The sequence below is a fragment of the Equus przewalskii genome, chromosome 29, assembly GCF_037783145.1.
Source record: "Equus przewalskii isolate Varuska chromosome 29, EquPr2, whole genome shotgun sequence".
Taxonomy (NCBI): domain Eukaryota; kingdom Metazoa; phylum Chordata; class Mammalia; order Perissodactyla; family Equidae; genus Equus; species Equus przewalskii.
In genome coordinates, this window is record NC_091859.1 from 38,871,180 (window position 1) to 38,891,666 (window position 20,487).

General features: G+C 62.6%; 2 protein-coding genes and 1 long non-coding RNA gene across 7 annotated transcripts; 1 reads left to right on the top strand and 2 right to left on the bottom strand.

Moving 5' to 3' along the window:
• Positions 1–1,558: 1,558 nt before the first annotated feature.
• SHISA8 (shisa family member 8) lies at positions 1,559–7,894 on the bottom strand. 3 transcript variants are annotated; one of them, XM_070599595.1, is made up of 4 exons: positions 7,090–7,894; positions 4,340–4,473; positions 3,417–3,563; positions 1,559–3,037 (listed from the first exon to the last, which is right to left on the bottom strand). In XM_070599595.1, the coding sequence occupies exons 1-4, from the start codon at positions 7,611–7,613 to the stop codon at positions 2,643–2,645; spliced, it is 1,200 nt and encodes a 399-aa protein (XP_070455696.1). In that variant the 5' UTR covers positions 7,614–7,894; the 3' UTR covers positions 1,559–2,642. The 3 variants fall into 3 exon arrangements, with proteins under 3 accessions (XP_070455696.1, XP_070455695.1, XP_070455698.1); XM_070599594.1 differs by having other exon boundaries at positions 1,559–3,260; positions 7,090–7,756; XM_070599597.1 differs by lacking the exon at positions 7,090–7,894 and adding an exon at positions 4,960–5,572.
• A 3,314-nt stretch (positions 7,895–11,208) lies between these two features.
• On the top strand, positions 11,209–16,658 carry LOC139080244 (uncharacterized). Its single transcript, XR_011534575.1, has 4 exons — positions 11,209–11,428; positions 11,930–12,109; positions 14,797–14,890; positions 16,522–16,658. It is a non-coding gene; the product is annotated as an uncharacterized lncRNA (long non-coding RNA).
• Positions 14,576–18,382, bottom strand: TNFRSF13C (TNF receptor superfamily member 13C). 3 transcript variants are annotated; one of them, XM_070599601.1, is made up of 3 exons: positions 18,142–18,382; positions 17,562–17,876; positions 14,576–17,015 (listed from the first exon to the last, which is right to left on the bottom strand). In XM_070599601.1, the coding sequence occupies exons 1-3, from the start codon at positions 18,275–18,277 to the stop codon at positions 16,834–16,836; spliced, it is 633 nt and encodes a 210-aa protein (XP_070455702.1). In that variant the 5' UTR covers positions 18,278–18,382; the 3' UTR covers positions 14,576–16,833. The 3 variants fall into 3 exon arrangements, with proteins under 3 accessions (XP_070455702.1, XP_070455701.1, XP_070455700.1); XM_070599600.1 differs by having other exon boundaries at positions 17,562–17,792; positions 18,142–18,345; XM_070599599.1 differs by having other exon boundaries at positions 17,562–17,795; positions 18,142–18,342.
• Positions 18,383–20,487: the final 2,105 nt, after the last annotated feature.

Consider the following 20,487-nt stretch of genomic DNA (forward strand, 5'->3'; position numbering starts at 1 on the left):
CATGAGGTGTGTGAGGGTCTGTAGTGTGACTGCTGTGGTGACTTGCCGGGTGGCTGCATGGCTTGGCCTCCACTGGGTCGGGGCCTGAGGACAGCCCCTCCCTGCCTGCTGAGAGGCCCCCAAGAGGCTTCACTAGGATCCTGCCTGCCCTTGCTGCCTGGCCTCTTCCTTCCAGTGCCAGATGCCTAGCACACTCTGCGGGGCTGGGACAGGGCCTGGGATAAAAGGGCTTTCCATGCTGCTGCTGGGGTCAGAGGTCACTGTATCCAGTACGTGGAGCTGGTCGTTTGGCTGACAGAGGCAGTTCTCTGGGATTTGCGGTGCTAAGCCCTTCTGAGTTCACCCTCAGAGATCAACTTCCTGCCTATTGAGTAGACCGCCCCTTAGTTTCCCCATCTTCCCCGGAGGCAGGGAGCCGCTGAGGGGGCTCACTGGCCCCAAAGTCACATCCACGTCCAGCTCCTGGACTTCCCAGCTGGGACACCCTGGATAGGACGTCGCCTCAGCCTCCACTGCCACATGTGCAGAAGGGGGATGACAATCCCTGCCTTTGATTATAATCCCATAGGTTTATTGGCCGGTTAATGATTCATTTATGTGCCAGTTTACAGTAAGTGCCTTGTGAGGCTGGTGAGGGGCAAGACCACAGGCAGTGGTGCGGATGGGAGGGTGCCGGGCCTTGTGGACAGGTGCTCAGGAGTGCCAGGTGGGAATGAGCCTGGGCTGAGAAATGGGCCTGCCCCCTGGGCATCTGAGCCACTCCCTTTCAAGGGCAGCCACAGCAGGCCACATTGTCCCAAGAGCCAGAGCAGCCAGGAGGGACCCAGCTGCAGCTGGTCCCTGTCCACAGTGATTACAGCAGATTTCCCAGTGGAGGCAATGCCCATGGCCTCAGCCTGGCCCCCTGGGATGGAGATCCAGGACCCTTGGGAGTGAGAATGAACAGAGAGGTTGCCCCCACCTCCTGGCACATCCCAGCCAGGGCCTGCATCACCAGGGAGGGTGGCTGTGGGTGGCCGATGTACCCAGGAATCTGATCCTATTGTGTGTCTCGGCAGGCTCCATGACTCAGCACCCACCCCCCTCCCCCGGCTCTACACAGCTGCGGGATAGACCCTGGGGGCACCCCTCCCCCACCCTGGGTTGAGGGTGTGAGGGCTGTCTCCCCTACAAACCATGGGGACGATCACTGCAGGCAGGACCAGGGCTTCTGGGCCTTGGTTTCCTCAACAGCCTTCAGGGAAGTGGACCCTCCTACAGGTGAAGAGCTGGTGAGTGGGGGCCTCGGGGCAGCCTGGCAGGCAGGAGGAATGTCTGATACTGCCTGCACCCTGGGAGCAGGGGCCCCTGTGCCAACACACATGTTCATAACCTTCCCTTCTCTCCCAACTGCCATTGCACCATCGGTGTCACAGTGGTGGCAGAATACACAGTCCTAAACTGAAGTCAGCTGGATGACCTTGGCAAGTTCCTTAGGTCTCAAAACTTTAGGGTCCTCATTTGTAAAGCTACACACCCCTGAGGCTTTTGTGAGGATTAAATGAAGGAAAGCAGCAACAAATGGTGACCATTGTTATTAAAAGAGTATACCACGCCTAGGGTACACAGGAGGGCAACTGAGGCCCAATTGTGTGGCTTTGTTGAGGTCACAAGGAGAGGCACAGCCCAGGTCTCAACCTCCCCATCAGTACCTGGCACAGAGGAACTTGATGCATGCAGGCTGCTGGCAATGCCCTGGGAGCCTGCCTGGCAGGAAGCGGGTGAGCTGGTAGTGCCAAGCATGGGTGGTGTGCACCCTGGTGGGGGCACTGCCAAGGCTCTGGGTCCAGCATCCCCATCCCCTTTTCCCCCAGAGCATCTACTGGGAGGAGGCTCCCCCATCCTGAGCGCCAGCTGTCTGCCCGGCCCACTGCCCACACCCATTAGGGGGGTGGCCCTGGACCAAGCTGGCCAAGTGGCCTGCAGACCAGGGGCCGGCTCAGGGCCAGGCTATGTCTATGAGGAGCAGCCAGGCTCAAGCCAACTCAAGCTGTAGAGCTGGTGACCACCTGGAGGGGGCTCACCTCCAGTAAGGGGCATGGACCCTCTGGAGGGCTACGGACCCCCTCCCCTGTGCCTGAGCCTAGAGATGGCTGGAGCCTAACTGCCCCCTCTCCCAGGCCTCCCACTGCTATGCACATTAAGCCTGGCATTCAGCCCCATCACCCTCTGCAGCCACTTCCCCCTGGCTTCCAGAACAGGCCTAGCGGCTCCCGGGAGCAGTCCTCTGCTCTTGCACATGCTGTGCTCTCTGCCCACACTGCCGTCTGTCCAGTCAATGACCAATGCCTCCGCCATCAGCGCCTCTCAGAGCCAAGCTGGGGCGCCTTTATTCTCTGGGGTGGGGGCCACAGGAAAGGGTTTATTTACACGAGGAACCCTGGCCCTGGGACCCCCAGGACAGAACCACTGGCCTTACCCAGTAGGCCCCTTCTTAGCCCTGCAGGCTCCAAAGCCCGCAGTCCAGTTTGGGCAGGTGGAAGGGCCGGCCTCTGGTCGGCGCCCCTCCCCGTGGCCTCGTCCCTGGACCGGGCCGATGGCGACTCCGGGTAGACGAAGGCTCCTGGCGATGCGATGCCTCAGGAGAACCAGCGGCCCCGTCTTCACACGGTGACCTCCGCTTTGCTGTTGGTGCTCAGATGCCGGGGTCCGCGGCTCGCGCTGCTGTAAAGGCCGGGAGGCTGCGGGCTGAAGGCCTCGGGCAGCTTCTCCACGCTGAACTGGCGCCGGGGCGCATGGCTGGGCCGCCGGGGCGCGGGGGAGGCCTGAGCCGCCAGGTGGCCGCGGGGGGCGAGCCGAGCCGGGCGGCCGGCGGTCCAGGCCTTGTAGTGGCCCGACGGGGCGGCACCGGCGGGGGGCGCGTAGCCCGGCGGGGCCCAGGGGCAGGCGTTGAGCAGCGCCGGCAAGTCCTCAGGAGGCCGCGGGGCCCGCGCCGGGAGGGTCACTGGGGCGGGCTCGGTCGCGGGGAACCGCTGGTAGAAGTCCTGCGGGGAGGCCTCTGCGGGCGACAGGGCAGGGCGAGTCGGGGCGGGGCCAGATCGCGGGAGGCGGGGACGGGGCGGGGCGGGGCGGGGCCAGGCCGCGGGAGGCGGGGACGGGGCGGGGCGGGGCCAGGCCGCGGGAGACCCAGCTTTTCTCGCCCGGCGCTCTGGCTGCGCGGTGGCGTCCCAGCCGGGCGCCGGTCAGACGTGGGGTACGGCCGAGGCGTGGGAGCTGGTTGGCTGCAAGGGGCGGTACAGAAACTGGCTGGAGCCGCTGACCCGCCAGGCTGGGAACTTTGTAACTCCGAACTGGGACACCGGAGCTTTGCAATCTAGGAACTCGGATATCTGGGGTGCAGTGGACCCGGCGCTCCAGGTACAAACCCGGCCACTCACCTGCGGCCTTGAGCGCCGCGGCCTTGAGGGTGGCGTACTTGGCGTAGTCGGGCTGCAGTGTCCTGTTGCCGCCGCCCTGCAGCCGGGGGCCGCGCGGGGGTCCGGGGGTCGCCGGCCCTAGCGGCGCGTTGTTGGGGCGTTTTTTGTCTGGAGGGGGGAGGGGACAAGTAAAGTGAGAGTCGGCCGCTGACCCGAGGACACTGCACCTGCACAACCACCTCTTCGCAGCCGCCTCCCCAACGGCAGTTCCATGGGAGCTTGTGGGATGGCTCTTTGGGGGAGACTGAGAGCAGAAGCGGTCTTCACGGCGGAATCACCAGCGCCCGGGACAGGGCCTGGCTCAGAATCACAGGGATAGTGGCAGCCAGCCCTGAGTGGGTGCTAACTTAATGGATGAGGACTTGCCAGAATGTTTGGCTCCAGCCAGGCCCTTGACCCAGGCCCTGCCCTCCGCGGAGATGGAGGGAGTGTCTGAGGATTCTAATCCTCAGATTAGGATGGGGGAGTGGGGGATGCTGTCAAGTCCGCCTGGCCAGTGAGAGGCCAAGAATGAGGCGCCCTCTTGGAAGAGAAGACCTACAGGAGGCCAGGCAGACCCCAGGGCACCAAGCCAGAGCCTAGACCCACAGCCTCAGCCAGGGATCCCTGAATCTGGAAATTTCCTCACGAAGTTCCTGAGGCTAGGGGTTGCAGGATCCCTGGGAGGGTCCCTCTCCACCAAGGGGGCTGACCTGCTAGCCCAGCCCCTGCTCACACACCTGCAGAGGTGGGCAGCATTTCCATCTGGGAAGCAGGTTCCACTCCCGAGCCGAGGTGACCGACTCTTACCCCTCCGCACACCCCTTTCCCGGCTCCCCGGCCTGAGGCAGCCGAGGGGGGCCCTGTGCTGTAGATGACAAATGCCTGCCCAGCAGCCCACTCACCTGTGCCGTTGTGGGGGGAGCCCGCGGGGAGGCCATCGCCCATCTGCACCTGGACACAGCTCCCCAGAGGTGGGCCCAGAGGTGGAGGCAGTGGCTCCTGGGGGCCTGGCTGCTTCAGAAGTTCTGTCAGTGTTCTGTGGGGAGAGAATGGTGAGAAGCAGGCCTCGCAGTCCCCTGCTCTCCTGTCTGCCAGGCCCTGCCCATCAAAGGCCAGCCCAGCCAGCACTGTCTCCCTGCGTGCAGCTCTTTCACCTTCTCTGGGCCTCCCTTCTGCCCTGTGATTGATCTCACACAGCTAGTTTCTCCTGCCAGGCACAACCTGTGGCCCCAACACAGCCATTTCCCAGAACAGATCAGGAAACTCTAATGGGGTCGCATGTAACCAGGGCCACCTTGTTTTCCAAAGGCTCCCCGCCTCTCCCCTGCTGGAGCCCACTCTCCCAGACCCTCCGAGTGGAGCCTCCTCTCCAACACAAGCTCTGTGAGCCTATCAGGCTCCTGGACTTGGCTCATGCTGCTCTCTCTGCTGACAACATCCTTTCCTCCCGTAGAACTCCTGCTCACTCTTCAACCTCCACCAGAATCCCTCCTCCTCCAGGAAGCCTTCTTTTTCTGCCTACCTAAGTCCCCTCCTGCAGCAGGGGCTTCTACCAGGTCCTGGGACGTTGCTACCAGCACAGGTATGGAGGACAGACAGATGAGGGGAGGAGAGAGCCAGGAGATCCCCTAGTAGCAGGTTGGCACCAAAGGCTGTGTGACCTTGGGCAGCCGCCTCCCCGGGTACCAGGACACCCAGCCCCCACTCAGCTGTGACAGCATCTGACTGAGCCTTCCCCACAGACAGCCGGGCCCGGCCTTCAGCCCAGCTGCCTTCAGTGCCCCAAACCTGTGATTCTCTCCTAGCTTGGTCTGACCCTCCTTCTGGGGCCAGGGCCTCAAATGGCTGGGTCATGAAGAAGGACACTGGAGGTGGGACACACTTGGCGTGGGCGCAGTTTGGCTGCAGTGTGGCAGGCTCAAAGCCTCCTAGTGCCCATCTGAGCTGACCTCTGTGTCCTGCCCACTCCTCAGCTGTCCACCCCTGTGGTCTCATCTCTGGCAAGCATCCACCAGTCAGCTCTCCCAAACACCTGAGTAATTTCCATGCCTCTGGGCCTTTGCGCAGAATTTCTCCAGGGACAGACTCCAGCTCCCCTCCGAGCCCTCGGAGAAGCCTTCCCTGCCCATCAACCCCGACACGGCAGAATTAAAGGTGAGATTTTGGAGGAGGGCAGGGGTTCAGAATACACTCATACATGAGCTCGAGTGGGGCTCCAGGTCTCCCCAGAGGAGAAAAGGAAATCAGGGCACATGGAAACCTAAAGCCCAGAGAGGGGAAGGGACTGTCCCAGGCCACACAGCACATCAGGGGTGGGGCAGCTCTTCCTCAGGCATAACCAGACCTGCTTCTCTGTGCCCTGCGGATGAAGTGGGTTCCAGGTGAATATGTCGGCTACGCTGCCCCAGTCACCTCCTCTACACCATCATGGCCCTCAGCTCCTGCTGCCCCATCCTGGTCAAGGACATGACCTGTCCTCTCCCCCTCACCCAACATGAGGGACTCCAAGCCCAGGAGACCTGGGCCCTGCCTCTGCAGCATCCAGCACCCAGGCTGAAGCATCCAGCACCCAGGCTGACAGCCTCCATGTTGCAGAGGCAGTGTAGGAGCTGAGGCCCGGGTTCCAGCCCCAGCTCTGCCCTACAGAGTCCGGGGGAGGGGCTAGGTGGCAGGGGGCGGGCAAGAGCGCTGTGGAGTGCCCAGGAAACCCTCCTCACCTGCCCCTGAGGTCTAGGAGGGGGAAGCATTCACCTGCCCACCCAGGCATGGGCACTTCTCTCTATCATGACTTCTAAGTACCAGCCTGTCGCACACTGTGTCAGCAGCCCACATGGCCAAGGGGGCCCGAACCCGGGTGAGTGAGGAGGGCGCAGGCCGCAGGGCACAGAGGTGGGCTGGGGCATGGGGTTGTGGGGGTGTGAGTAAGAGCTCCAAGGTCAGGACACAGAATCCGAATCCCCATCCCAGCTAAGGAAGGGACCCTGGGTCCTGTAGAGCTCACTTCACACGATGCTCAGAACTCAGCCGGCACCTGTCCTGTCCTCAGCAGCAGCGAATCTGCGCCCTCCGCACCCTTTCTGCGCGGGGGGAAGACCCTGACCTCCGCCTGGGGTTACTGAGTGGGGTTGGGGGGGAGGCCTGAGGGAAAGAAGGTCAGGCCTGAGTCACAGCTATGGGGGGTGCGGAGGGAGCTGGAAGGAGGGAGGGAAAAGGGGAGAGAAGCAGGAGGGGAGAGAGCCCAGAGCTATAATAAAGGCCCCTTCCCTTCCGCCCAAGACGCCAACACTCTGTCAGCCCACAACCCTCACTCCGCGCTGGTGGGGCCGGCCCCAGGCCCCCTCTCCCGCGCGCAGACCTTGTGCCTTCTGGCCGGGGACGATCAGCCCTCCCTGCCTGCTCCGCCGGAAGGTCAAGGAGAGACACGGAGGTATCAGCTGTCGCCCTCCGTGAAGTGGGGGGTGGGGGTGGGGACACAGATGTGGAGACAGAGACAGGGAGGAAACACCAGGAGGAGGACCCTGCTGAGGGGACCAGAGTTTCCAGAGAGGCCGGAAGGATGAAGGGTCGCGAGGGGACGCCCAGCTGGCAGCAGGGCCGTCCAGGCTGGGCGGGCGGGGATCCCGGCTCCTGGCCCGGGCTGGCGCGCGCTCACCTGGTCACGGTGCGCCGCGCGCGCGGGCTGTGCGCCCTCTCCAGGCCCAGGCGCGCCCCGATGCCGGCCAGCACGAGCAGCGCTGCGACACCGCACACCGCGTAGACGGCCGTGTGGCTGCGCTCGCGGCTGGGGTCCCGGGGCGCGGCGGTGTCGCGGGCGCGCGCGGGCGGCCGGCCGGTCTGCACCCAGGCCGGCGTGTCGTAGTTGGAGCAGCGGCTCTGGTCGAGGCGCCGCGGCCCGTCGTGGCAGCAGAAGCGGTAGCCGCACGTGCCGCAGCAGAAGCTGTAGGCGCCCGAGCTGCAGTTGAAGGGCGGGTCCCACTGGCCCATCACGTCGTAGTAGCCGCGGCAGCGGTCGCCCCCGGGCGGGGCCTCTGTCCCGGGTGCTGCGGGTTCCTGTGCCTCGGGGGCCCCCGCGCGGCCCGACGGCGGCCGCGCCAGCAGCAGCGCCAGCCCGAGCGCGAGCCGGAGCCCCGGCGGGCCTCGGCCGACCCGCAGCCCCCGCGTCCCGGCCCGCTCCATCGGGCCCGCGCCTTCGGCTACAGCGCCCCGCGCATGGCGGCGCGCCGAGGCTCCCTCCCGCCCGGGCTCCGGCCGGCTCCTCCGCGCTCTCCGGGATCGCGCTCGCCCCCGGCGGACGCCTCCTCGGCCGTCAGCCTCCTCCGAGCACCCCAGCCCCAGGTGGGCTCGGCCGGGAGCTCGGGGGGCCGCACCTCCGGTGGGCACGTCCTCGGCCGGGGCTCCCCTCGGACCCGAGCCGGCCCGTCCGCGCACTGAGACTCCCGCGGGCCGTGCGGCGGGTCTTCAACTGCGCGCCGTCCCCGGCCTGTCCCCGGCCCGGCGGGTGTGCGGGTCCCGGGCCTAGCGGGGGCGGCGGGCCGCCTGACACCGAGGTCTTCCCGCCGCCGGCTCCGCGCTGCCCGCGCTCTGGCTGCGGCTCGGGCTCCGCGCGGGCTCGGGCGGGCGCGGGAGGGAGGGAGCGAGGGAGGAGGGCGGGCGGGCGCGAGGCAGAGCCGGGGGAGGAGCGCGGCGGCCGCGAGGGGAGGGCAGGGGCGCCGCGGGGCCCGCGCGGCTGGGGCGCCCCACCGGGGACCCTCCCCGAAAGCCGCCCAAAAACATTCCTCGGAACCAGGCGCTCCAGGGGGTTCAGCTCCCGGCCCTCGGGACTGTTACTTCGGACCTCGGGCCCGCCACCGGCGCGCCCGTTTTACAGGTGCGCACAGAGGGGACAGAGCCTCTCCGGGGGCTCATTGCTGCCCCACCACCACCTCCTTCGCGTCCCCTCCGTCAGTTCTGATCGAGGCAGAGGTGTGACGTGAGGCAGACCCTTGCCCCTCTTGGCGCCTCGATTTTCCCGCCTGTCAAATGGGAAGGAAACCTCCTACGGAGCCGCCGCAGAGGGCCAAGTATGAGTTCTCTCCGTGCTGCCTGGGGCGCAGCGTTAACCCCGGGGCGCGCGCCCTGGTCCCAGAACCTCCTGGACGCCGGACTGGGGTCTGGGGGTGTCGCCACCGCTACAGCGATGGGCATGGCCTGGCGGGCGCCCTCCCGGGATCTCTCGGCCCCTCCGGTGAGGTGAAGGGGATTGGGCTAGCCCCGTCTGCGATGGGGAGGGCGGGGCGGGGCCGTTGGCAGACGGCCACCGCGCAGGACCTTTGGGTTCGTTCTCTAGCCCAGGGTCAAGGAGACTGGGGGGCGGGCATGGAACCTGGACCTGGCCTGGAGCGTGGCTCCATCTTCTTCTCTAAATTGGGTGTAACTGGAAAATGTGGCCAGGCCGCGGCGCCTTGCTTCTCTCTGCCTCAATTTCTCGTCATAACGTCAAAAACTCATCCTGGGGAGCAGATTCATAATCGCCCCTTCCAGGAGGCAGAGGTCAATATGGTACCTCCCACTGTCCGGATGGGAACACCAGGAAGGCAAGGACTGGGCGTCCAGTTCACCCTGCGTGTCCCCACACGGCGCAGGCTCCTCCATATCTGCTGAAGGAATGAATGAAGTGACTCTAGTCTCTAGTTTTTATGAGATGAAGAATTTGGGCTCCTAGGGTTCTTCCTGCTCCCCTTTGCATCTTCCCCTCACTCAGCGACAGGGATCAGCTTATAAAAACGGAGGAGGTGGAGGCAGGAAGAAGGAGAAGGATTTACATTTAAAGGAGGATCAAGTCTTTCTGTTGCCGGGATGAGGGGCTGACAGGCTGATTTCAGGTATTAGTGGGCTGAGACAGGAAGTGGTGACCTTCCTGCAAGGCCCTCCCCCTCAGGGTGAATCCTGTGCCTGGCCAAAGACAGCCTGCCCCCCCCCCCCCCATCCACCCACAAACAGCCTCAGATCCAGCCCAGCAGACCTCACCCCATTAAAAGACTTTATCACAATTTTAGAGAAAAAGAAAATAGATGAGCAAAAGACTGAGATGAAATTGCTTTAATCCCATCACCAGGGACAGCTGAGGCTCAACTGTGTCACACTTTACAGACTGTTTTGTAACTGGTTTCTAGTTTACTTTCTGCTGTCAAACTTTCAGTCTCTTATTCTGCTTAGAACTTTGTAGCTATATTTTCTGGTGCATCCTTTTCTGCTTCCTTAGAGGGGATTCCTGGGAATAGAATTCCTGGCACGAACTATCTGGTTTGTGTCAATGCCCCCACCTCACACTGCCAAGCTGCCTTCCAGGTTACCAGGCTCTGAGGGGGGTCACTTCTCCCCCCTTTCTTACCCCCCTGCTGGGCATTAGGTTTACAGAAGCTTGTCTCTGCCCTGTGGGGACTGTGGCCTCTTCCCAGGTAGGGTGACACTATTGGGTCCAGAGCAAGTCTCTCAATGCTCTCCCCTGGATTTCACCCCCTCCCTGGGCCCTTCTCTTGCCCCACTGTCCTGGCATCATTGGGTGTTCTGCTCAGCTGCCCTCTCATGTTGACTCCCATCGGGTCCTGCCTATATATATATATATATATATATATATATATATATATATATACACTTATGTTTATATATCCATTTGTCCAATGAGATGGATTCCAGCCCCCTCACCCCCCAGGGACTGATGTCCAACTCCCAGCTCCTCCCCACACCTATGGCTTCCTCCTCATCTCAGTCTGCTTCAGCGGTCAGCCAGCATCCGTAGACGCACACATCTACCAGGTCTCTGCCAGGCACTCAATGCCTTCTCCTATGAATACACAGCCTTGTTGGGGGTGGTAGGGGGGAGGCGAAAAGGGCAATTGCAAAGACAGATTGTGGTTAACTGGCTGAGCCCTGGGATCTGACCATCCATTCAGCTGACATTGCTCCCCAGGTGCCCAGCCAGGTGCTGTGAAAGGGGATTGAGATGGAGCAGCCCAGCGGAGGAGGGACCCCTTTGCCCAGGCCGCCTTCCCTGGACTGTGGGTTCTCTCTCCGCAGCTAGGCACCGGAGCACCTGCCCCTTGTCTCCTCTGCCTGCCCCCTCAAGCCTTTGTCACCAAAGTCATCCATTGATCCAGGCTTAAAATATCCCCTGGCATCTGCAGCAAGCCCCGTGGGGCGGGCAAAGGAGCCGTGTCTCTTCCTGAAGGGCACCCGCCCCACCCCCAGCTCCGAGTGCTGGCAGCTCAAGCGTGCGGGTGTCTGAGTGTGCACACGAATGTGAGCGAGAGTGTGCTTGTCTGGGGCTAGCTGTGGGCACATATGTACACGAGTGTGTCAGTGTGGATGCCCCTGGGCACACACACTCTTCCCTCACTGTTGAGCTCTCTCCTAGTGCCCAGCTCTGCTGTGCAAGGCTCAGGGTCCTGAGAGGTCGTGGACATTAGGGAAAGCTTGCGACCAGCCTCAGAGTCCCCACTTGAGATGGTGGGTGACAGTCTGCCCACCCCTGGGCCAGGGGATTTGGGATTTTCTAGAAACTCTAGACCCAGAGAGGGGAAATGATTTTCCATGACTGGCACACAGCCAGGAAGGACCAGGGCCTGGCCTGGAACCTGTACTGTGAGCCCCAAACCTACCTTCTGGCCAGTTCAGTACAGAAAGCAGCTGGAGGAGCCCAGCACGGAGCCCAGGGAAGTGTTCCTACACCCTGACAGCACACCAATGCCTGCCCAACTCCTGCCTTATGCCTGCCCGGCCCTGACTCCTACAGGAGCCTCCAGGACTTCCCACAGGCTGTTCCTGCTTCCTAGAATGCCTTTCCAGCCTCTCACACGGAGAGTTCCTACTTGTTCTTCATTTTGAAGCCAGACTAACATGGGATGGAATTCCCGCTCTAATAGGGCCATTCAACCTTTCTATGCCTCGGTTTTCTCATCTGCAAGATGGGCTGCAGGGACAAGCTGATGGGCCCCCCACGGAAAAACACCCAGGTACATGCAGCCTCGTGGGCAGCTCCCCGGCCCCCCCCCCCCCCCCCCCCCCCCCCCCCCGTGCTGAGAAGATGGCGATGGCCCCTGCGGCGCCATCCACCAGCCTCGAAGGCCTCATTCCCAAGCCCATTTTGCTTCCGCCTCCTCCATGATGGAGGGTTACCCAAGAAGCAGAGACTCCAGGGGACTATGGACTCCCTGCTGGCGCAGATGCGACGTCAGGACCGGGAGGGGGTCTGGAGGGGAGGACCCACGGCTCCTTTGTCTCCCTGAGAGGCAGCTTGTGACTCAGGCTCCAGCTGCCTGTGGGAAGGAGGGGGCGCCCGGGCTCCTGAGGTCGCGAGGGAGAGGCGGAATGGGGGGAGGGGGGTGCTGGGAGTTGGGGCTCAGCCTCCTGGCCAATTCCCCACGCACCCTGTCCCCGGGCCTCCCCTCCCCTGCCTCGGGGACTCCCACTCCAGACGTCTCAGCTAATCCCTCTGCCCTATTTACCCCTAATAGTCTCCCCCTTCAGGACCCTCCAAAGGCCGTAAAGAACGTGCCTTCCGGAGCCGCCCGCTAGGTCCGCCGCGCGGGACAGACCCAGAGAGGACTGGGCTCGGCGGCGACCGACCAGCGCGTCCAGTCGGGACCGGCCCGCCTGCCCCACAAGCCCATCCGTTCCGGGGACACAACTCGGAGGTCAGCTCCAGCCCAGAGTCCCGGGAGAGGCTTCCTGCGCGCACCCCGACCTTGCCCCAGAGTCAGGGCCATGACCTGCGTCCGGGCCCCTCCTGGCTGGGGACGCGCATGCGGTCAGGGACCCGCCTGAGCGCGGAGACCCAGAGTTTGAAGAGTGCGCCGTGGGTCTTAGTCCCGCGGCTCACCGGCACCTCCCTTTTTCTTCGCCCCTCGGCCTTGAACCCATCTCTTCCACTTGCCTCCGGCCCCGCCTCTTTCCTGCAACCCTGAGGCTTGGGGCCCCTAGGCAGCTCCTTGACCCCGCCCGGCCGCGCCCCTAGCCCCGGCCCCACCCCCCGGCCCGCAGCCCCGCCTCCCGGCGCCCGTCGGCCGGCGGTCAAGGTGCCACCGGCGGGGCTGACCGCAGGAGCCGCGGAGACAGACTTTCGCCTGCCTCGGCGGGTCGCTGGCACTGTTCTGGATGCGGGCAGGACGGCCGGGCCTGGACCCCAGATTGTCTGCAGCTCAGGGAGTGAGGAGATGCTCAGAGGCCCTCTGGGCCCCGGGACCCCTGAAGAGTCCCATGGGCAGCGTCCCCTCGTTGCAGAATCCCGGGAAAGAGCACGGGCCAGGAACGCTACATCTGTGTGCCCCGGCTCCTCCCCGACACTCCGCGTGGCCCTGGGCAGTTGTTCCTACCCCCGCCTCCCGCCCCCACTCCCTGCCCCAAGTCAGGACCGGGCAGCCGGGGAGCGGCACAGACTGGAGAGTGGTCAGATTTCAGCTCTGGGAGAGGAAGAATTTTTCAGCAGGAGCCATCCACAACAGGGCAAATGAGAGTGACCTCCCACCCTGTGCCCAGGGGAGTGCCAGAGAGGTCTGGTGGCTTCTCAGAGGGGACAGGGAAGGGTGAGCACTGGGTGCCTGGAGGGTAGGTGCCCCTATGTGTCACGGGGCAGGCACAGGCACAGGGAAGGTAATGACAGCCTTGCCTGGCACTCAGAGGCCGTGGTGCCCAGCTCTCCAGCCCCTGCCCCTGCCTCCTGCTTCGTGATCGTCCTGCCCCTCTCCTCTGCACCTTTGTAGCCAGTTCCCTGGGCCAGGAGTGCCCTTTCTCTGCTCCATTCCAGCAGAAAACCGGGCAGGACTTGGGGCATACCTCTTGCTCTCCAAGTACTCCCTGGATGCTGGATTGGTCCCCCCAGCTGCTCGGGGCACTCCCCGGCCCTGGCAAGGATCACTCTGTCCTCTTATTGTGTCCCACTCTGTCTCTCTCACTGGACTGTGGCCAGCAGAGCCTGGCTCTGTCCAGCATGGCCCTGGCACAGAGCAGGCATGTCAAGGATCTGGGGTGACCGATGGGGCAGTAAATGGATGAGGGATAGAGGTGGTAACTGCTGAGACCGGAGCCTCAGACCAGCTCTGGGAAACTCACTTACAGGGGGAATACCTGAGGGCTGCGAGCTCTGGGCAGGGAGTGTCTGGGTCCCCAGGAAGGAAGGAGGTGGAGGCACTCCTGGGTGGAGACCCTAGTTGCCACATGACCTCTTCAATCTGGGACGGCTGGTTGCCCCTCAGGCTCCATTTTGAAGATGGGGAGACAGGCTCGGAGAGATGCCAGCAGCTTCTAAAGGCAAGGACTGTGTGGGGCCGTCCTTGCTGAGACAGAGGGAGGTAAGGGGTCAGGTCCTTCCTCCCTGGCCTCACCAGCTGGGCCTGCCCACCCCCACCCTGAACCTGGAGCCTGGGGCAGCAGGACAGGAAGTGAAAAGGGCCTGCAGGAAGCCCCAGGAGGAACTGAGACTTCAGCCAGCCCCGCCTCCACCTGCCAGGGCCCTGGGGACCTTGGGGAAACCAGACCCTCTTTTAGGAAAAACTGGCCAGAAACACAGGCCGGGGGAGGGGGAACTGCTTCCCCGAGTTCCTACCCCAAAAAGCAGTTGTTCCAGAGTCTAGCTGGGCTCCCTCTTATTGCAAAAAGAGACCAGATCGGGAGAGAAATCTCTGAGTAGTGATGAAGACAAGGAGGAAAGCCTGGAGACAACCCCTGGCGTTGGCCACTCCCAAGGAGGGCAGCTGGGTCAAAGACCTTCTGGACAGGCGCCCGGGGCAGGGGCAGGAGTCTGGATCTCTCCCAGATCCATCACTGCTTTTCGCATCTTGGGCCAGATCCCTTCCCTTCTCTGGGCCTCGTTCTTCCTATCTGCAAGATGGGCCATATAACCCCTGCTCGTGGAGGTGAACCGGGCCAGAGTTTCAGAAAAGTAATTTGACCAACAGGGACCTCAAAAAAGGTCAAGGCCTTTGGTTGCAATGACTCATCTTCTGGGAAACAGACTCAGGCAAAGATTTACGTACGTGGAGGCCCTACTGTCTCAGTCACAATAGTAAAAACCAAAAATAACCAAACCCTCAAGTGGAAAACTTTACAAATGCTGAAAACCTTGTATGTGAAGTATTTGAAAACAAGACAAAACTCACCAAAAATGATGGCCAAGATATGACTTTATATGTATAGTACGATTACAGCTACATAGAAGCCACCACTCAGGGGCCTGGCGTTGCTGGATTATGGGTCATTTCTGCATAGACTCCACCCTGGATTACTCTCCTGAACTTTCCAAAGTGTCTACAAAGCACACCTTGATTTTTTAAAATGAAAAATGCTTTTTTTAAAGCAAACACAAACGCTCATGTCTCTCTTCCAGGTGCCGCCATGAAGATCAAATGCAGTGACCTCAAGAAGGCTCCTTGGAAAGCAATGCGCAGGACAGAGGGCCAGAGACTGGAGGCCCCTGGCAGGTGAGGCCCTTTTCTGGACTAGGGGAGACTGACCCCCTCCTTGCCCACCTCTCCCCAGACCTCTGCTCCTGGTTCTTCCCCAAGGAACTTCCCTTCTGTTATTTGCTGGATGACAATGATGCCAAGTCTCTGCCCACTCTGGGCCTCAGTTTCCTCATCTGTAAAATGAGGGGAGTGAGGATTCTCTGAAGTTCCTTCCAGTCCTTCTCCTCTGAGGGCCACAGGCCAGGAGGAGAACGTTGCCTCCAACTCCTCGCTTTTCAGGAAAGGAAACTGAGACCAGAGGGGAAGCTGCACACCACCCAGGGGTTCAGCCAGGACCCAGTGGTGCCAGAGGTTTGCATGTCTGGGCCCCAGAGGGGTTTCACCCGCTTGTTTCACCTACGGGGCCCAGCCCCTGGCTATGGTGGAGAAGGTGGGGTGGGAGATAGAGGTGGCCGGGAATAGCTCAGACTCCTGCAATCCTGAGAGGGAGGGGAGTGGATGACTGGGCCTATTCTGGGCCTGCCACCTGACCTCACCCCAGCCACCTGGCAGCCTGGGGGGGAGGGGCATCTGAGATGGGCTCAGGGAGAGGGTGGCTAGGCAGAGACTTCGATGTGAGTGTCCAGGTTGTGGGGGCTCCAAAGCTGCTGGCTGCTGTCTTCTGAGCTGGGAAAGGGGTGGGGAGGAAGGGCAGGTATCTACTGGGCAGCTCTGACGGGTAGGTCAGAAAGCGTAGGCAGAAAGCATCTGATACATGGAACAGAACATGGCCAAGGCCTTACAATGGGACAAAAGGGGACCAGAACTCCATCTTCTGACTCCCAGTCCAGTGCTCCTTCCAAGGGCGCTAAGCCATGACAAGTTCCAAGGATACTGTCCAGGGCAGAGTCTGGGTCAGGAGGTTCCTGCCCTGTGTAGAAGGGCCAGCAGGAGAGGAAGCAGCTGACCAAGTGTACAGTGTGGTCCAGTGCTGAAAGAGAAGGTCTCCACTCCAGGCCCCCCAGCAAGGGGCACCGCTGTCACAGGAATAGTTTCACTTGGATGGTAGGTGACCCCAGGGCATGGTACAGAATGGCCAAGTGATCCCAGCACCCAGAGCCTAGTGCATGGGGAGGGCAGGCCACAGAGAGAAGAGAGCTCAAGGGACATCAGGTCCAGCTGGCTCAAGGCCACAGGCCTTCCCTGGCCTCTGTATGAAGGAGCCTCCTGCAGGTCCTGGGCCCTGCTCGGGGTACAGCTGAGTGTGCCTTGGAGGCCACTGGGACCCCAGTGGTCTCTGAGGGAGATGTCTGTCAGTGTGCCTTCAGCGTGAGCTTGCAGTCCAGCCCCAGAGGCTGTAGACTTCCTCCCAAGTGCAAGCCTTGGGCTCTGGAAGCTGCCTCCAGGGTGAAAATGGCATCATAGGTCCTAGCAGATTGGGCCAAGCTCAAGGTTGACCCTAGGGCACAGACACACGAGAATCAGCACAATCTAGGCTGTTTCTTAAAATCGTCTCGTACTAAATCCCAAAGCAAACCTGTCAGTTGGTTGCTCATTGCTGCCATTTGCATCAGTTTAAAAGCAGAACAGCGCAGAGAGCAAGTATTAAAGAAATGTGACACTCAGATACAAATTAAGCGTCCTACATCAGTTGATCCTTTTCCTAGACTCATTCTGGCTTAATGGTGGCTTCTCCAATCTAAAAGAAAAACCTGCTACTCAAAGTGCCACAACCGCTCAAAAACACAGGAGCTCAGCCACAACCTTCGAAGGCTGCCAAAAATGGTATGGTTTTAAGTCAAATGCCAGCATGCCATGCGATGCCATGTCACCTGAACACTGTGGTCTGTGGTGTCTGTCTGTGGTTCTGCAGGGTTAGCTGGAGAGCAGGCTGGCTCCCAGAAAATGGGCAGGTGGGCGCCGGTGTGAATAGCCCAATTCACAGGGAGGGCAAGGGCCACCTCCTGCCCCCTCTGTCGCTACTGTTGTTCAGGGCCAGCCGTCTTGGTGGTCACCAGCTCAGTGGAGCCCAGCTCTGTGGCTGGCACAGGGACGCTGTGGGCAGGTGGGGTGGCGTCTGGGTCTTCTCTGGGTGGAGGCCAGACAGGAGTTTTGACATCAAGGAGTCCAGGGGTGAGGACGATGACATTGTCCAGAGCCTCTGGGGGGTGGGGGGCATAAGGGGGAATGCAGGGTCAGGATTGGGTCACAGCCTTCCACTGTTCCTTGTTCTGGAAGCCTCTCTGGAGGGACAGCTCTCCCCACTGCAGGGTGGGGAGAAGTGGCACGTGATTGGCCCTCAGGACAGGAAGTGCTGTGAGGGCCGGCAAAATGGGGTGTGCTGACAGTAGGCCGAGGAAGTGTGGGAGCCAGCATGGCCATCCCAGAGAGGGCAGGACAGACCCCTCCTCAGACCCAGCTCCCCAACCTTGTGCCTCTTCCTGGGAGGGGTCTGGGAGGCCAGAGCCGTGGCCCTCACTTGGACTGGGTCTCGGGCAGGACTATGTCTCCCTGCTCCACCTAGGATCCTCAGAGGGCGCGCTTTCCCCCCCTCCGTCTGCGTCACCCCCTACAGCCCTGACTCTCCCTTCAGACCGCTCCCCCCCTCCCCTTTTCACACTGCCCCAACTCCCAAGGCAATGTCTCCTCTGCCTGCCCTACTCCTGCTTGCTGTGACTCTCTCAGGTCCCCTCAGACGCGGACTCACCGTCCTGGTCTCTGTCCGGGGCCTCGAGGGCAGCCGCCCCCCGGAGCCGCCGCCTCCGCCACCGCCAGCTCGCCAGGCCCACCAGGACCAGGGCCAGCGCCAGGCCCAGCCCCGCCGGGGCGCCGAAGAGCAGCGCCGGGAGCGGCAGCGTGGCCTCGGCCTCGGCAGCGCCGGCGCCCACCGACTCCTGCGGCTGCAGCGCCGTCCCGGGCGCCAGGCTGCTTCCCGCGGCTGCTGGAGGAGGGGACGGGGAAGGGGAGCAGGGGGCGGAGGGGAAGGACGGCCGGGGAGGGGCAGGGTCGGAGGGAGGCGAGGCTGGGCCAGGAGGGGAGGGACAGCCGGGCGGGGCGGACATGGGGAAGAGGAGAGAGGGGACGGTGAGGGCCACGCGGTGATGTCTGGTCCCCATCGGGCCCCTGCCCACAGCGCCCCATCGACCCATTGTCCCCTTCCCCCCGACCTGGGCCAGGTGGAGGCCGTGCCTGCGGCCCTGGCAGGGTGGGGGCCTCCGTGGCAGGACCCTCCTCCCCCCGCGCAGCGCTGCCCCGCAGTCCGGCCGTCAGAGCGGGTCGACTCTTACCCGATCCAGGTTCGGGTGTCCGGAGGAGATGGCAGGCCACGCATTTGCGGACCAGCGGGTCGAAGCACTGGGCCGGGGCGCACTGCGTGGGCGCCGTCCCGTCCCTGCCCCTCAGGCTCCTCGCCGGTCGCCTCATGCTGCTGATGGCGCGCACCCACCTGGGACTGAGTCTGGTCTCCCTGCCCCGGGGGAGGAAGCCGGGAGGGGTCACCGCCCCCTTGCCCCGCCCCGCCCTTCTGCCTGCTGGAGTGGGACCGCTCGCTGGGGTGGGACCACTTTCAGCCGGTGCCCAGGGCCCTGCACACCAGCCCTTCTCTTTCTACCTGTGATTCCTCCATTCAACCACTCAACCACCTCCCCAGACGCCCACTGGGCAGGCCCTCTGCTAGGCACTGGGACAAGTTTGGCGCTGAGCCCAGGGCTTGCTCTTGGGCAGCAGAGTATTGGCCCCTTTAGGGCACAGACCTCTGGGTGGCCTTCTCTGTCCTGCTCCCCAAGGTCAGCCCATAAGCACAGGTGATGGTGGTGGGGGAGATGATGGCTCACAGCAGCGATGTCAGTGCAGTCCATCGGCACAGAGCAGACAGCAAGGCTTTGTGGAGGAGACACGTGTTTGCAGATGGAGCGAGGTCTAGGGGACCCTGATAGGGGAGGGGCCCAGTGTGTGCAGAGGCCTTGAGGCCCAAATACGAAGGCCATGAAGTGCTGGGCCCAGAGAGCTGGGCCTGGGCCTTGACTGAGGTTAAGGAGCTTGGACTCTGGCCCAAAGGCACTGGGGAGCCACCAGGGCCTTAAGCAGGGAGTGTCAGAGTCAGGTCTGCGTGTTAGTGAGGAAGCTCTGGCTGGCGAGGAGGGCACAGATGGGGGAGGGGGAGGGCAGCTGAGGGTCCAGGGACAGCTCAGTATCCAGATCCTAAGCAGGAGGAGACTCAGATCAACAGATGGACAGACAGACCAAGGCCCAATAGTCACCCACCCCGACTCCTTCTTCCCAGGCCTGTGTGTGTCCTGGTCTGCTCACCTCTCTGTCTCACTGAGGCCCCTCCTGTCTCCACTGCCCAGCATTTGGGTTCCCCCACCTGTCTCTCACCTGTGTCTCTCAGATTGTCTCAGACACACACAAGGCCCCTCGGCCTTCCTTGACACCTGCTGTCCCCTCCCTGAAGGACATGGAGCCTCAGCACCGAGTGCCTCATGGTGGTCATGCCAGATCCCTAAGCATTCAGGGATGGGGGGCACAGCGGAAGGAGGAACTGTCCACGGGGCAGAGAGAGGCTTGGGGGCAGGAGTAGATTTTTAGCAGCTGTAAGGGGGAGGGAACCCTTCCAGGCAGGGCAAAGGCAGGGAGAGGTGACAGGGGAAGCTTTCTCTGGGGACAGACATGGCCCTGCCTAGGGATGCTGCAGAGGGAGGGAGCCTGGGGCTGCAGATAGGCCAGGCCAGGCCAGGCCTCGGGCCACAGGCCCGGGCAGCGAGGAGCCGCAAGAGGTGTTTGAGTTGGGGGCGAGATCCTGAGTTGCGCTTTAGATGGCCCCTCTCTCTGGCTGCTGTGGAATTGGAGACCGGGCAGGGTGAGCAGAGCAGCGAGGAGGCTGCTCCATGGTCCGGGGCAGGGAAACCATCTGGCAGTCCTTTTGGAGGAAAGGGTGATGCTGTGGAGAGAAGGGAGCAAGGCTGGTCCCCGGGTTTCTGACTCGGGGGAGCTTGAGGGCTCTCACAGAGTCTCACAGGCCTTGAGGAGCCCTGGGCCACTGCCTCTCCATCTTCTGCCCATGGGCCAACAACTCCGTGGCAGGAAGGTGTAGGCGGTGGGGCAGCTGCAAAGGAGAAGTGGGTGTGGGGTGGTGGGTGTGGGTGTGAGGGTGGGTGTGTGGTGAGGGGGTGGGGAGCCAGGAGCCTGGGGAGGAGCCAGGGCAGGGAAGGACCTCCTATGGGGTGGAGGGTGGAGTAAGGCTGGAAGACGGGGCTCCAGTCCCCACCCTATCACTATTGGTGCTGTTGTTACCTGCTCCCCTCACGACCGCAGAGCTCTTACTACCCATCTGGCGTCTCATCTAACCCTCACGCTAGACATTCACGCTGAGGCTCGTGGGACCCAGGAGCCGGGAGAAGGTGGGCCAGTGGGGCCAGGTTTGGAGTCACTTCCATGAGCCAGCTCTGCCTGGGCTGCACCGGGCCTGTCTCACTGTGGCTGCCCTGACTCCTCTGGCAGGGAGTGGAGGAGGTGGCCCTCAGGGCCCCGAGCCCCGGGGGGGAGAGTTGTAGCTCTGCCAGTCCTGCACCTTGGTGCAGGCTGCCTTGAGGGAGGAGCAGAGTCACGTGCTTGACAGGAGCTCACTGGCTGCC